General features: G+C 38.4%; 1 protein-coding gene across 7 annotated transcripts in view; it reads right to left on the reverse strand.

Moving 5' to 3' along the window:
• NFKB1 (nuclear factor of kappa light polypeptide gene enhancer in B-cells 1) overlaps positions 1 to 17,112 on the reverse strand; it is a 108,238-nt gene that overhangs the window by 43,266 nt on the left and 47,860 nt on the right. For 5 of the 7 annotated variants that reach the window (XM_005862301.2, XM_005862300.2, XM_014536464.1 and 2 more), the window contains 2 exons: positions 13,163 to 13,311; positions 281 to 444 (listed from right to left, as the gene is read on the reverse strand). In XM_005862301.2, coding sequence (XP_005862363.1) covers positions 281 to 444; positions 13,163 to 13,311 — 313 coding nt within the window. The remainder of the gene's footprint in view (positions 1 to 280; positions 445 to 13,162; positions 13,312 to 17,112) is intronic. The other 2 variants (XM_014536467.1, XM_014536465.1) reach the window with 1 other exon arrangement.

Raw genomic sequence — 17,112 nt, forward strand, 5'->3', positions numbered from 1 at the left:
GGTGGGCAGAGGTAGGGGCAGGTGGGACTGAAGATGAGGCTAGAAAGGTGGGCGGGGCCAGACTGTGAGGGCTTTGTGTGCCAGGCTATGGAGGTACAGATTTTATTCTAGAGGTAGCAGGATGTCATCAAAGGTTTCTGAGCAGGAAAAGAGTGGGAGCAGCTTGGGGTACAGATTGAGAGAAAGAGAAACTTGAGGCATCCAGATGAGGACATAGTCTACACACGAGAAATAAGAGCCTGAGCTCTCAAAAAAGCAAGGATGGGAGAGTGACACTCACCTGTGAGCTGCCGGTCTCCTCCACCTTCTGCTTGCAAATAGGCAAGTTCAGGATGCACCAAAAGTCCGGGATTATAGCCCCTAATGCATGCATCTGTCATTCGAGCTTCCAGTGTTTCAAATACTTTTTTCTTTGTCACATGAAGTATACCTAGGTTTGCAAAGCTGGATAAATCAAAAACAACCAAAGGTTAGGCAGTCAATGACTGGAATATATGGTTTCACTTGAGCACAGAGAATTTAAAAACACACACACACAGGTCCTCAATCACTGGGGCCCACACCATAGTCAAACACGTTAGTATTTCTGCAGAAATATATAAAGTAGACTCACCAAATGGGAAAATAAAGATTATAACCAGCTGTCCCTTCAGAACAGATTGGGTTTTTCCACTAAATGAGTCTGTGGTAAATTTAGCAAAACCTTTCGGTTTTCAGAGTTTATTAGACTTTCAAATTATGATGAAGGGAGTGGGGTAGACAGGCATATATAACCTAATAGAAAATTTCACATGGACTCATTTTAAAGTATTTTCTAGGAGAGTTGTATAAAATATTTTAATTCAAATACAGTACTAACTTTTCTAACTTTTTCTCAGAATAAGAGGAATATTATATTTCGAATAATTTGTTGGTTTGTTTGTTTTTGGATTATCCTTGGATTTCTGAATGGAATTTAAAGTCTAGGTCCTGTTTGGGGTCCCCCTTCCAGGAATTCCACCTCCTCCTAGGTTATCTATAAGGTTGAAATTATTCATTACTACTAGAATGTTTCCTAATTTTACATGGATTCATGCCTGAAGGTATATCTGTAATCAGGGATGGAGAACCTTTTATTGTGATGGTTACATACCTATAGGACAAAATACGTTAATAAGCTAAATAAATCAATTTAAGGGATTTCTAAAGAAAATATATAAAATGCTCCAACCATTTATTTTTAAAATAAAGTATATGAAAGAAGTATCTACATTATAAAAGACCAGGGGTCCTCACATCCTAAATGACCAGACGGATGACCAGTCACCAGGAAGTGCATGGAGCACCTCTTGGTCCCTCCCCAGTGGCCCACAGGCTCCTATCACAGCGACAGCAGAGGGGTTCATGGGGGTGAGGGGGAGGTAAAGCAGGGGTGGTGAAGTTGTTAGCCTCTGGCCTGGGATGGGCGGAGGCCTAATGACCTCACTGCTGCCTTGGCGGCTGCAGATCAGGCCCGGAGAGAGGCCTGGAGAGAGAGGCAGGGCCTAATCAGCAGCCACCATGGCTGCTGGCGAGGCCTGGAGAGAGAGAGAGAGAGAGAGAGAGAGGCGGGGGGGGGGGGCGGTGTGGGTGCCACAGAGGCTATGGATCAGGCCCAGAGAGAGGCCCGGAGGCAGAGGCAGTCAGAGGCAGTTAGGGGTGATCAGGCAGGCAGGCAGGTGAGCGGTTAGGAACCTGCAGTCCCAGATTGCGAGTCCCACAGGGATTGGGCCTAAACCAGCAGTCAGACATCCCCCAAGGGAACCCCGATTGGAGAGGGTGCAGGCTGGGCTGAGAGAAATCCCCTCCATGCACAAATTTCGTGCACCGTGCCTCTAGTCTTACCTAATAATAGACAAAAAAGTAAATTGACCATCCCTCCGCTACGCTCACCAGCCAATCAGGAGAGTATGCAAATTAACCCAACAAAGATGGCGGTTATTTTGCATACCTAGGCGTGAAGTGGAGGAGCGAAGATTGAAGGCTCTCGCCAGAGCGAAGGCCTAGGTCCCAGGTGCCAGAGGAAAACTGGTGCCAGCAGCCAGGGGAAGGGAAGGCCTATTGCACGAATCTCTTCATGCAACAGGCCTCTAGTATTTAATAAATGTAATATAACAAACAAAAAAGCACTTTACTAAGGAGACTCATTCATTCAACAAATATTTACTCAACTCCTTATTAGTGTCAGGCAGGCAGTGTCCTATTGCTCCTATCAGCAATAAAGAAATCCCGAGTTTCATAGAATTTATATGCTAGTGCAACAACAGAGAAGAAAAGAAGCAAATTTTATAGTATAATCTAGAAGATAAGTGTTACCAAGAAAAATAAGGTAGAGAACAGAAGAAGTAGTAGAAGGCATGACACTTTAAAATAGAGTGAGGCCAAAAAGGGCTCATGGAATAGACAACAACTGAGCAAAGACTTGAAGGAAGTGAGGGGGAAGACGTAGATATGTGGAAGAATAGCAAGTGCAAGCACCCTGAAGTAGGGTCATGCTTGGTGTTTTCTAAAAACAGTAATGGCAAGGAGGCCTAGTGGATAGAGGAAAATGAAGAAGAGGTTCAGGGGTTCAAAGAGGGAAGTGGTAGCACAGATCTTTTAAAGCCCGGTAAGCATTTGGAAGGTCTTTTGTTTTACTCTGACATTCACCCAAAAAGAAGAAAAAGAAGGTAAGTATAGAGAAGACAGAAATATATGACAACTGGATTGAATGAAGCAAATAATATAACAATGTGGAAAGACCAGATAAACTATGGAAAGAAAATACAGGAGCGAAGGTAGAATGAGATGAGCCCTCAGACAGAGGCCCACAGACAGAATGAGACACATGTCCAGACAGTGATAGGAGAAACTGGGATAGTTGAGACATAAACAGAAGAAAATATGCTAAGAGAGAATTTAAACTCCTTGAGGGCAGAGATATCCAGTATCTAAAACAATGGATGTCTAATAAATATCTATTGAATCAATGAATGCATGAATTAATACAGCACAGAAAAATACACAACATGGCACACTACTATGCATGGAGGCATTGGTAATTTCTCAAAAACCAAATCTCCATTTTTTGGCCTTTTAAGCCTTATTCCTATAAAGAACATCCAAAACTATGGGAAAATGAGGTACTCTCCTAGGTAATGGCAATGGCAAATATCTTTGTAGCACTTTACACTTTATCATCTATAGGGTACTTTTCATGTATACTATTTTATTTAATCCCTGTAGAAAAGGCAACATCCTCATTATTCATTATGTGAATAGAGAATTTACTCTGGTAATAAATGAAACAATATAGAAGTCAGTCTTCTGCATCAAGTGATGATGGAGTATCAGAGACCAGATTGAACCTTTCACCTTAAACAACCACCACAACAAAAAACAAATGAAAAAAAAAAACAGCTTTCAGACACTGGACAATAGGCAGCACAGGACAGTGATTCTTAAGAAAAGGGAAACAAATACAATGAATCCTACAATTATGCTGGCTTACAGCTTAGAGTTTCTAGGCTGCAACACAGGAAGGGGGGCGCCAAACCGGACTTGGTGATCTCCCAGAGTTGAGGAGACAGAGTTAAAAATTTGAGGAGGCCAAGGAGGCTAGAATTCACAGGCACAGCCCCAGAGGGAAAAGAACCACATACAGAGAGATGCTCAGAGATATACAGGGGCTTCACCTTGAGTGCTCGGCTGAGTACTATCGAGCATGTTTGTGAGGAAATGACCCAAGGCTGGGAAAAGAACCACTAAAGAGGAGCAGGCAGACAATTCTTGGAGGACACACAGGGCTGGAATAATTCAAGAAATTTTGAAATACATAAATCATCAGGATGAATATTCAGAAATGCCTTACTAATGGTATCAAATTAACCCTAGAGTAAAGGCTGCTTTGGTTTCCCTAACAAAGCATAAAAGTAAGTCTAGAAAGAATCAAACTGTTCTCAAATTTACCTTTATCCCAATGCTCAAAAATATTTAAAAACATACAAAAAAAATACAGCATGTAATATCCAAAGTTCAAAATGTCTGCCATCCAATAAAAACAACAACTGCCAAGCATGCAAAGAAGTAGGAAAATATAACTCATAATGAGGATAAAAATCAATTAATGGAAACATATATATAAATGAGAGAGGACAAAGAATTTGTAGGCAAGTACACTGAAATTGCTATTATAGATATGGTCCATATAATCAATGGTCAAGAAAACAGAAAGCATTATGGAAGATAGAAAAGAGACCCCAAACAAACCTGTAGAGATGAAAACTATAATATCAGAGAAGAAAAATACACTAGATAAAATTAAGAACATATTAGACATGACAGATAAAAAGATTAGTGAACCTGAGGACACAGTAATAGAACTATCTAAAATTAAACAGGAAAAAAAATAAAAAATATTTTTAAAAGAACTGATAATGAGCTGTGACACAATTTGAAACAGCCAAATATACATGTGATTGGTGTCCCAGAGAAGAGGAAAAAGAGGAATGGAAAAAATATTTTAAAAAATAATGGCTGAAAAGTTTTTGACCAGAGATCCAAGAATTTTAATAAACCCTAAGGCACAAGATACATGAAGGACAATACACTGAAATCCATTATAATAAAATTGCTTAAAACTAATGATGCAGAAAAAAATCTGAAAGGCTAATAGAGAAAAAAAGATACACTGTGTGAATAGGAACAAAAATAAAAATGAGGAAAGATTTCTTGTTGGAAACTAAGACCAGCCAGATCACCCTAGAGCAGTACATATTGAGGACATGTAAGAAAAACATTGCCAATATAGAATTCTATACTCTTCAAAAATATATTTGAAAAACAAAGATGAAACAAAGAGGTTAAAAATGTACAACAACTGAAAGAATTTATCAGCATCAGATCAGTACTACAGAAAAACTAAAGAAGGGGCTTCAGGCAGAAGAAAATCAACTTAGATGGACGCCTGACTATGAAACAGAATGAAGAACACTGAAAATAGTTAATATATTACATTTTTCCTTATTTAAAATTTCTTTAAAAGATAATTGACTGTTTAAAGCAAAAATAAAAACAATATATTGCATCATGTTTTACACCAACATGTGTTATAATATATATTTACATATGTATATAATATAGTTATACATATATTTATTTAAACATATATATTTATATATATAAAATGTAGAATATATGACACAACAGCATAAAAGCCAAGAGAAAGGAAATGAAAGTTTACTGTTCAAAAGTACAGTATAGAGGAAATAGTCAATAATATTGTAATAACTATATATGGTGTCAGCTGGGTGCTAAACTTATTAGGGTGATCACTTCATAAGATATATAAATGTCTAATCACTATGTTGTACACCTGAAACTAATATAATAATGTATGTCAACTGTAATTAAAAAATTTATTCAAAATGAATACTATAAAATCAAATTTTTGAAAGGATGGAAATTGATTTTGACAAAAAAAGAAAGTATACTGTTCATATACTATACATGAAGAGATGTAATGTACTTAAAGTCAGACTTATTAACTTTAAGATGTATACTATAAACTAAGTGCTAAAAATACAAAAAGTTATAAACCAAATAGGGATAAAATGAAATCATAACAAATAATTAATCTAAAAGAAGGCAGAAAAAGAGGAACAAAAACAGATGTGACTATTAGAAAACAAACAGCAAGATGGTAAATCTGAACAGAGCTATATCAGTAATTGGATTAAATATAAGTTATTGAAGTCCCCCAATTAAAAGGCAGTGTCAAATGGAATAAAAAAAGTAAGACCCAACTATATACAGAGCATATTTACTTTGAACATAAAGACACAAACAGGTTAAAAATAAAGAATGGAAAAAAATGTTCCAAACTAACATTAATCAAAAGAAAGTTAAGCAGCTATATTAATATCAGTTTAGGTAGAGTTTAGAGCAAAGAATATTACTAGGGATAAAAAGGATAATTTCATAATGAAAAAGGGATCGATTCATTAGGAGGACTTAAGAATCCTAAATATTTATGTGTCTAATAAAAGAGATTCACAATATAAGCAGCAAAATCTTATAGAACTGAAAGAAGAACTAGGTATATCTATAAATATAGTCAGAGATTTCAACACCCTCTCTCAATAATTGATAGAACAAGTAGGGAGAAAATTAGTAAGGACACAGAAGATTTGAACAACACTATCAAACAACTTGACCTAATTGACATTTATGGAACGTTCATTCAACTTGACCAGGTTAATCATTCTTTTTTAAGTACCCGGAATCATTTACCAGGACAGAACATAGTCTGATCCATAAAACAAGTCTCAATAAATTTAAAAGGATTCAAATCATACCAAGTATTCTCTTATCACAATGGCACTAAATCAGATATCAATAACTGAAAGATTATTTAGACAGGAGTATATTTAAATGAAGACTGGCTATGTAATAATTGTTGAAGTTGGGTGATGGGTACACAGGGATACAAAGAATAGCTCAATTATATTCTTTCTATTTTTGTATGTGTTTGAAAGTTTCTATAATAACATGTAATAGAAAATGAAGAACAGACACTATGAACACACACACCTTAAAAAATTGAGAATCATAAATGTTAAATACATGGGATGCAAAATGGCACAGCCACTTTGGAAAACAATGTAGCAGTTTCTTATCAACATAAATGCATCCCTAAAATACCACTCAATAGTTACTCAAGCACAAGAGAAATAAAAACTTATGTTCACACAAAAAGTGTTTTTGTCGTAAAAAAAACTAGAAACAAACCAAATATTTCAACAGGTGGATGGATAAACAAACTGTGATACACCGATACAATGCAAAACTATTTAGAAACTAGAAGGAATAAACTACTGATATACACCTCAACCTGGAGGAATCTCAAATACATTATGCAAAGTGAAAGCCAGATTTAAAAATGCTACATGTTGTGTGATTCCATTGGTATGTCGTTCTGGAAAGACTAAACTATAGGGCTAGAAATCAGATCAAGAGTTGTCAGGGCCTGGAATGGGAGGAGGGCACACAGAGACTTTGGGGGATGATGCAACTGTCCTATACCTTGACAGTGGTGCATAGATGAGTATGTGTCAAAATTCATAGAACTGTTCACTTTAAAGGTTTATATTACAGTATTTAAATTACACTTCAATAAAACCTGACAAAAATAAAAAAAGGTGGTGACAGCTAATAAGACCAAGACTACAATCCTGTTTCTTACTCAAAATGCCACATTCTTCCACACCAGTGGTTTTCAAAGAGAAGTCTCTAGACCAGCAGTATCAGCATTACTTCAGAACTTATTAAAATGTAAATTTTGGGGCCCTCTCCCAAACCTACTGAATGAGCAACTCTGAGGGTGGGGTTCAGCAACTTGTGTTTTAACAACTCCTCTGGGAGATTGCCAGTCACCCTAAAGGTTGAGAACCGCTGCTCTACACTATGTGAGACCAAAGAGATCAGTATCTCTGGGAGTAGGGCTGGCATCAGTATTTTTATAAAGTGACCTAAGGTGACTTTAATTCGCAGCCAGGTTTGATATCCTCTGCACTGGGCCAGATGTTTCCAGCATCTTCATCAGCGGGGGACTGTTGCTGTCCTCTGGGAAGGTTCAAATCCCAGTGTCATTGGGTTGGGATTCTAAAGTTGCCCCTTCACCTGCCCATAATTCCGTTCAGCACTCAAACACTGACTTCAGAGCTCGCCTAAGATTTAAAAGCAGTCTACATATTTTGGAAATTATTCCCTTAGCACAGGGGTCCTCAAACTTTTTAAACAGGGGGCCAGTTCACTGTCCCTCAGACCGTTAGATGGCCGGACTATAGTTTTAAAAAAAACTATGAACAAATTCCTATGCACACTGCACATATCTTATTTTGAAGTAAAACAACAAAACGGGAACAAATACAATATTTGTATTTGCATGTGGCCCGCGGGCCGTAGTTTGAGGACCCCTGCCTTAGCAGATGTATCATTGGCAAGTATGTTCTCCCATACAGTGGGCTCCCTTTTCATTTTGTTGATGGTTTCTTTTGCTGTGCAGAGCTTTTTATTTTGATGTAGTGCCATTTGTTTATTTTCTCCTTTGTTTCCCTTGCCCTAGTGGTATTGGTAAATATATTGCTATCAGAGATGTCTGAGATTTTGCTGCCTATGATTTCTTCTAGGATTTTTATGGTTTCATGATTTACATTTAAGTCTTTTATCCATTTTGAGTTTTTTTTGTGTATGGAGTAAGTTGGTGGTCTAGTTTCATTTTTTTGCATGTACCTGTGCAATTTTCTCAACACCATTTATTGAAGAGACTCTCCTGAGTTCATTGTATGCTCTTGTCTCCTTTGTCAAATATCAATTGAGCGTAATGGCTTGGGTCTATTTCTGGGTTCTCTGTTCTGATTCATTGATCTATATGACTGTTTCTGTGCCAGTTCCAGGCTGTTTTGATTATAGTGGCTTTGTAGTATAACTTGACATCTGATATTGTGATTCCTCCAACTTTGTTCTTCTTTCTCAAGATTGCTGTAGCTATTCAGGGTCTTTTTTGGTTCCATGTAAATTTTTGGAGTGTTTGTTCTAGCTCTGTGAAATATGCCATTGGTATTATAATAGGGATTTCATTGATAACAAACTATCCAACTGAAAAATAAGCAAAGGACCTAAATACACACTTCTCCAAAGCAGACATATAGATGGCCAAGAGACATATGAAAAAATGCTCCAAGTCACTAATCATCAGAGAGATGCAAATTAAAACAATAATGAGGTATCACCTCAAATCTGTCAGCATAGCGATCATTAATAAATCAACAAATGACAAGTGCTGGTGAGGATGTGGAGAAAAGGGAACCCTAATACACGGCTGGTGGGAATGCAGACTGGTGCAGCCACTATGGAAAACAGTATTGAGTTTCCTCAAAAAATTAAAAATGGAACTGCCATTTGATGCAGCAATCCCACTTCTAGGAATATATCCTAAGAAACCCAAAACACCAATCAGAAAGAATATATGCATCCCTATGTCATAACAGCACAATCTGCAATAGTTAAGACCTGGAAACAGCCCAAGTGGCCATCAGTAGACTAGTGGATAAAAAAGCTGTGGTAATTTACCATAGCTAAGATTTGGAAACAGCCTAAGTGCCCATTAGCAGATGAGTGGATTAGAAAACTGTGGTACATCTACCCAGTGGAATACTACACTGCTATAAAAAAGAAGGAACTCTTACTCTTTGAGACAGCATGGAAGAACCTGGCGAGTATTATGCTAAGCGAAATAAGCCAGTCAGAGAAAGACAAGCATCACATGATCTCACTTATATGTGAAATCTAATGAACAAAATAAGCTGATGAACAAAATAGATCCAGAGACACAGAAGCATGAAACAGACTGACAAATCTCAGATGGAAGGTGGGGGTGGGGAGAGATTAACCAAAAAACTTATATGCATATATGCATAACCCACTGACACAGACAACAGTGTAGTGAAGGGCTGGGGAGGGGTACAGGGTAGAGGGGGTCAATGGGAAAAAAGGGGACATCTGTAATACTTTCAACAATAAAGATAAATTTAAAATAAATAAATAAAAGAAGTCTACAAACAGTGTCTGTAAAGTAATTTGCCTTAGATATTCTGGATATAAATATCTTTGTTGGACATGTGATTTACAAATATTTTCTTCCTGTGTAAAGCTTGTCAGTTCCTTGCCATTTTGACACTGTGCATAATTTCTTTGGCCCACAAGAATTTAAAAATTTTTATATAAAAAAAGCAGCCTTCAACTCACACCTGAATTTGGAAGTTGGATACTTACAATCTTAGTCCATACTTTGCCTATTTTCTCCAAACACTCCTTTTGTGTGTACTAAGGCTGACCCAGATGAAATTGCCAATAATTAATTGTTTTTTGGACCCTCAAAAACAACAATTTAATGTGGTCTGCACTAACTCCTTGAGGGAAGGCCACATTCCTCTTTTGCATGTTTTAAAATTATATATCTACTCCTAGTACTTACTAATTGGTATATGCCATAAATTTTAGTTAAAAAAAAAAAGACTTCACATCTCTAAATTAGGGTTGCCAGGAAGCAAATGGAGGGTGTGGTGATTATTGGTGAGGATGGTTGCTTAAGGCAAAGTCAAACAACAGTTTCTATTGCCTGAAAATTTCAGAGAACCAAAATGTTGTTGAACCAGATTGTTGATATTCAGGGTCAAAAATATAATACCAAACTAAGATTATATTTATGAGGACCAGCACTAAAGACTAACTAAATAAATGAATAAAAAATATAAAGGCAAAATTAAGGCTAACTAAAAAAATTTAAAAGGGCAAATGCCTCAAGTTAAAGCAATCAAATCCACAATCATGAATATTTTAATATAGATAAAATATATTTGAAAATAGAAACTAAGTTTTACTGAGAACCCCAAAGAAAGGCAATTCTTTTGGTTTTAATAATTTAAATGTTATTTATCTTCTTAGTGTCCTTTTAAATATAGCTTTCTTGATGTGTTGGATCAGTGCCCTGCTTGTAAATCTATATTGTACTCTTGGCCTAAGCTATATTATTGAAAACAGGTTATCTTCCAGTTCTAGTATTGACAAGTCTAAGGAATAACGCTGGCTATCTTCCTAGATTTCTCTATGTGCTCTTCTTACCTACAAGTTAGAACTAAATAATAATCAATGACATACCACAAATACATATGTGGCAAGTCTGCTCATGTTACTCCATAACATTAGCTTAAAGTCAGTTCAGTCTAGAATTATGGAGACGTAAAAAGCCTGGAGATGAATTCTGTAGCTCAACACATATTTTAGAAGGGAAGAAATTCAAGTTCTCAAGAAGTCATGCAAACTGTCCCCAGTCCACTCCAGCCAGGGTGGCTCAGTGGTTGAGCATGGACCTATGATCCAGGAGGTAACGGTTTGAGTCCGGTCAGGGCACATGCCTTGGGTTGTGGGTTCAAAACCTGGTAGGGGGCATGCAGGAGGCAGCCGATCGATGTTTCTCTTTGTCCGATGTTTCTATCTCCCTCTCCCTGTCCCTTCCCCTCTTTATAAAATCAATAAAAACATGTTTTAAAAAATTATCCCCAGTCCTATTGTTGAGAGTGACAGAAATGAAAATAGAATTCTGGTTTCCAAACTACTAGCATGATATTTTTTCAACTAAAATGCAACAGGTTCTAACATCGGAAACTTTAAGAGAGAAAGAGAGAGAGAGAGAGAGAGAGAGAGAGAGAGAGAGAGAGACAAATGAATCATGAAGGAAATACTGCATTTTGGAAAATATTGTAAGCAAAAGTTTCTGTTAAAAATCAAATTACAAAGGGAGTACCAATGTTTTATAGAACATTGAACAAGAGGCTACTGAGTCTATTGCAACTCTCAAGTGGCATCCTCTGGATTAAATTTCTCAAGGAAATTGTATAGGGTTAGGAAGTCCCACAGCACTATGACCAGATATCTTGAGATCAGATTTAGGAATTTAGATGATCAGAATGTTTGTTGAATGAATGAATGAATGAATTCAGTGTGAATGAATGTGTTCTCCCAACTATTGAACCCCACACTCTAGCACTGCAAAAGAGTAAAAGATTTCCTAAATTGCCTTGGAAACGGAATTTACTTCGACTCTGCTGTAGGTCCCCAAATAAATAGCCATTAGTTCCTTCGAGAATCCTGAAAGGTTACTAAACTAAACCACAGAAACACCAAATTACAGGCAACATACTGGAAGTTTTATAATAACAAATATTATTAGTAGGGAACTTCATCCATAATTTCCTCTAAAGGATATGATGATCACACAGATTAAACAGGACCAAAGAGAATAACACTTCAAACTGACAGCAGCCTGGAGTAAATCTGCAGAAACACTAAGTGATCCATTCGTCTGAAACCCTGACAGTCACCCAGCATTTCAAAGCTCTCACGGGTCAGTTAGGAACTGCAAGGCTATTCCAACACAGACCATGAACCAACCATGACACACAACAGGAAACAGGCCAGTCTTTCAGGAGGATGTTGAAACAAGTTTATGTAAAGCACAGTTGAATTTTTCAAATCAATTTAAGCTTCTTCCTTCAATCTAGAGTCCTTTTTTTTTCTAACATCAAAAGCATCAGATTTTAGTGACTTAAAAGAAAGCTCTCTCTCTAGGTTTTTCACACTTGAATATTTTCACAGTCAAACAAAGAAATGCCTAGGAACATGAAAGCTCGGCCTCCCCAAGAACAACTGACTTGAAACTTGATCGGAATTCAAAGCCTGAAATGCTACCATCAGCTTAATTACAGTTGACTTAAGCAATTCCTTTCTTTTGAATGAGCAGTCCAGATTAACTGGGATTATATCACAAACTATTTAAACCAGAAGCTACAGTGGCGCCATCGGTTAGTGCGCGATACTTATAAGACAAACTATTTAAACCAGTATTAGGAAACCCTGAAAGATATTTTTAAAAATTAAATAAATTTAAAATTTCTTACTGCTTTTGGACTGAATTTATTTTTATAATACTTCTTTCACTGGTTGGTCTGATCGGTCTGACCAACCTTAAATGAAGAAGTCACTTGGTATTTACATTTCAAGTCTAATTAATGGCAAAACAAATTTGCATTCTTTGACTTCTTACCTGTGGCACACTCCCTAAGTAGCACAGAGCTGAAACAATATTTATCTATCCACTTCATGCTCAAAATGTTCACACTATAAATCCAGACTCAGTACTCCATTAAAGAAATCATCAAGAGTATATAAAACCATTCATAAAGTGTTGATTTCTGGTATAATTATTCCTTCTAACTTGCCCTTACCTTTATTTCCAGAAGAAAAGTTTTGCTAAAAGTGGCACAAATGTGTCATAGATCAAGTGGCCAGGTAATCTATCAGCCACTTCTGACAGGGAAAGGAGGTGCTATAAGTAATGAGGCCAGGACCACAGGTGCAAACTGGGCTGCCTCGGGGAAACCAGGCATGTGGGTGCTGTATGCCTCAGAATCCAAGTGAGGGCACACGCTTACATTTCCAGCCTTCTGACGGTCATGGAAAGACCCCTAATGAAGAGGCCCGTTCAGTCCAAGTCTTGGCTGCCATGTTCTATCCGCTCTCCTTGGCATCGCATCCGCTCACTTACCCGACCACCATGTCCTTGGGTCCAGCAGTCACGGTGCAGATCCCGTCCTCACAGTGCTTCCCCACCAGGCTGTGTGCATGCAGGTGGATGCTTTTCCCATTTGTGACCAGCTGAACAATAACCTTTGCAGGTCCCATATAGTTGCAGATCTATGTAAGAAGCACATTTTAAAAGTGAGTGCATCTGACTCAATTGCAGTGTAGAAAAAATGCTTAGGACAAGCCAGTAAGTCTAAAAAATATGCTCTGTTTTTAAAAATATGTGATGAACAAATGATGGGATGGAAATACATCAAAATGCTAATGGTGGTTGTTTCGTGCGTGGAGGACCTACTATTTGGTAGCAGACCAAATATAACACAGTCCGTACTGTTGAAGTTGGAACACCACATCTTTAGGATGCTGTGTAGCCATGAAGCACCCTCTTCCTACTAACCAAGAATACATTTTCATCTGCACCTTCATCACAATTTTCAGTCATAAAAGTTGTATAAAAGATCTGTCAGAAGGGAACTGGGATTGATGGAGGATGGAAATCAAGGGAAGGAGTGATGTGAGCAGGCGCAGTGCATCCTATGTCTCTGCCATGAGATAGGCAGGAGAGTCTTGCCAGGAACCTGGCTCTCAAGGTTGTCAATGGACACCCCAGCTCACAGACTAGGGTTGCAGTGATTGGTTAGGAAACTTGAGCCTGGCACTCTCTGCTATGAGCTCTGATAACTGAGTTGCAGATGCCCAGATCATAGTACTTTTCTTCAGTTCAAGTAAGTGCGCTTCCACGGTGCAAATCCTTATATCTGACACCTACTGAGCTCTTATTTCAGTGGTTCTCAACCTGTGGGTCGAATGACCCTTTCACAGGGGTCGCCTAAATACATCCTGCATATCAGATATTTACATTACGATTCATAACAGTAGCAAAATTAGTTACGAAGTAGCAATGAAAATAATTTTATGGTTGGGGGTCACCACAACATGAGGAACTGTATTAAAGGGTCGCAGCATTAGGAAGATTGAGAACCACTGTCTTATTTTATAAAATCAGGTTTTCCCATTTAAGGTAATTTATCTTTTTTATTGTTATACCATTAAAGTAATAATACCACTAAAAAGGAAACAGCAAGGGGATCATTACATTTTAAGCAAAGAGAAGTTGGACAACCTTTCTCCTCTAGTTGGTCCTCAGACCCTTAGAGCAGACCACAGGTTCCTTCTCTGAGAGAGCCCCAACACTAAACTCATATTAACAGGAGAGACCAATGGCTTTAGTTTTCACTTTCCCAAATCCTATGAATCAGAATCCTGTCATAAATTCAGCCAAAACTGTTAGAAATTCATTATATCTCCTCAAAGGGTGACCAGCCATCTTAGTTTGCCCAGAACTGAGAGGGTTTCCTGGTACACAGGGCTAAGAGTTGGTCATCCTATCTCTGAAACTCATACTGCCTCTTTTCGAGGAAGTGCATGACCTAAGTCAACTCTACAATCATTAGAAATATTTTCATCTGCACAAGCAGCCTTTAGCTTAGGAGGGGAAACAAGTGGACCGGAATCCCATCCGGTGAACTTGAGGAAGAACCTACATTTGCCAATAAAATTTCTTGGAAACAGACTTTCAACCAATCTGCTTCTACTAGAACATCACCAAACAGATCCAGATTTCCTTGATGCAGGGTTTCATCAGGATTTTTCAGCATGGCTTTCCCCCCAATCCAATCTCTCATTGCAAGAATTGAGAAGTTGATATGAACTGGGATTATTCCCTACGAGGTTTTGGGGGAGAGACTACCCTGTAACCAACAGTATGGCTCCACTGGAAACCTTAGGGCCGCTCTGCCTGAACCTTGACTCAGAGCTGCAGCAAGAGTTTGCTTCCAAATCCTCTAACAGGCCTTCCCAAGGACCACAGCCACCTGTGGGGGTGGCCTCCTGTCCTTGTAGAGCCAAGCTAATCACAAAACATATTTAGGATTAAATCAGGTTTTGACTACCTCAAACCACAAATAAATAATTTCTTAAAGAGGTATAGCATCTAAAAAAGCCCTCTGGGCATAACATTAATTATGAACTTTAATGCTTTACCTTTTATAACAGGCAGAAAGCCTTTGTCCCTTCAGGACAGGACAGGGGTTGGAAAGTACTGGGTTTGCTCCAAAGTTGGCTGTTGTCCCTACACACTCCCTGGATCGTCGATGCCAGTTTTGTGCGTTTGGTGCTGACATCTGAAGTTGGTTTTTGTTATGAGGACACACTCCACAGGGGCTTCTTCAGCGGTAAATGAACAGTGGAAGCAGCACTAAAGAGATCATGTAATTCCACTTTTTAAGTGTACGAAGCACAGAAATGCAACAGTGTAAGGCATGGCGAAATGCTTCACTTGGGTGAAATCAGGCAGGCTTTCCACCAAAGCAGGACAATAGAAGGAATCCAGTGATTAAAGCCCAATCACTTAGGATATCTGGGCCCTTCAATGTCACCACCAGGAAGGAATCAGTCACTGAAGGGAAGAGGTGGGAGGTGCCCCCAAAAGTACTCACATCTTTTTCTTTCTATTACTTCACGATTAAAGGGTGGCAAGAATGAGGAACTGGGTAGTCTCTGAGGAAAGGTACCTGAAAATTTTGCCGATGACTAATGCGCTGAGCCATTTGAAAGAGTTCAGGTCGGCATGGCATCATCTGGTTTTTACACAGACCACAGAGCAAGGACAGGGAGGCCCCTGGGTTTTGTGGACTTTCCAAAATACTGACTGAGGGAAGAAAGCTGAAGTGTGAGACAGAAAACACATGGTACTGTTTTCAGGTTATATGGCGAAATGGGATTCTAACATGGAGCGGGGGGGCGGGAGAGTGTGATGTACTTTATAAAATGCCAGGATGGCTGAGGGCTCTTTGCAGTTGATTCAGAAATTCCTTTGTTTTACGGAGAATGTAATTACTTTTATTCAGCCTCCCTCTTACTTTTTTGAATAGCAGTTCCCTTGGAAGTTAAGTTTGTAGAAAGCAACTGTATCTTCCAGAAAGGTGGAATCATTTTGGAAAGAGTCTGAACATAGCAGGCTCTTAATTAAACACGAATGGCTCAAACACAAGGTAAGTTTTCAGTCACAGACAAGGAGGCACAGATGGCTACTTGAGTAATCAGCTATCAGGGGGGCATTGTCAGTGCAAGTACTTGAGGGGCAGACGAGCTGGGTTTAAAGACAGGTCTATCGTTTCCTAGCTGTGGCCTTGGGCTGTGTTCAATTCCTCATCTGTAAAATGGGGATAATAACAGGACCTTACAGGTCTATTGTGAGGATTAAATACGTTAATGCATGTAAAGTCTTTGGAACACTGACCAGTCAGTAACAATAGTGCACAAGCATTACCTAGTACCTTTTTTACTACTATAATGTACTTCTCTACCCAGAGATCTTTAAATAATATAACTGCCCTGAGATGATGTTTTAAGACCAATCCTGTCTAAGGCAGGTGATTAGTATAAATGACGAATTAAGGCCCCTTTTATCCCTAGGGCAAATCTTCTTTCCAGAGTGCCATATTTTATTGGGCTTCATTAATGTTCTAGTAATAATTATGTTATTATAGTAACAGCTGCCCTTCTTGGGGGCGCTCAGGATTCTGTGGCTTCCCTGACGAATTAAACTTTTCTTCCAGGAGCTTCATGACTCAATACCTACTGATGACCACAGGCTAGATCTGCTTTTTGAGTCAGAAGTAGAAACCAAGGTTTCAGATAATACCAAACTTAGTCAAACCACCTCCTTTTATTTAAAACAACTCTGCCATGCTCTGGCAAAGTACATGATTAAGAGAAGTAGTCTAGAATTTTCTGGGGATCAGAATTTGAAATGGCCAGTGTGCTTGCTGAGTAAATGTGTCCCTAGCACTCTGGCAGAATGTAGAGTCAACATGAAGGTAAGACGTGACACATGAACTAGTTCTTTTT

Source organism: Myotis brandtii, unplaced genomic scaffold, assembly GCF_000412655.1.
Source record: "Myotis brandtii unplaced genomic scaffold, ASM41265v1 scaffold163, whole genome shotgun sequence".
Classification (NCBI taxonomy): domain Eukaryota; kingdom Metazoa; phylum Chordata; class Mammalia; order Chiroptera; family Vespertilionidae; genus Myotis; species Myotis brandtii.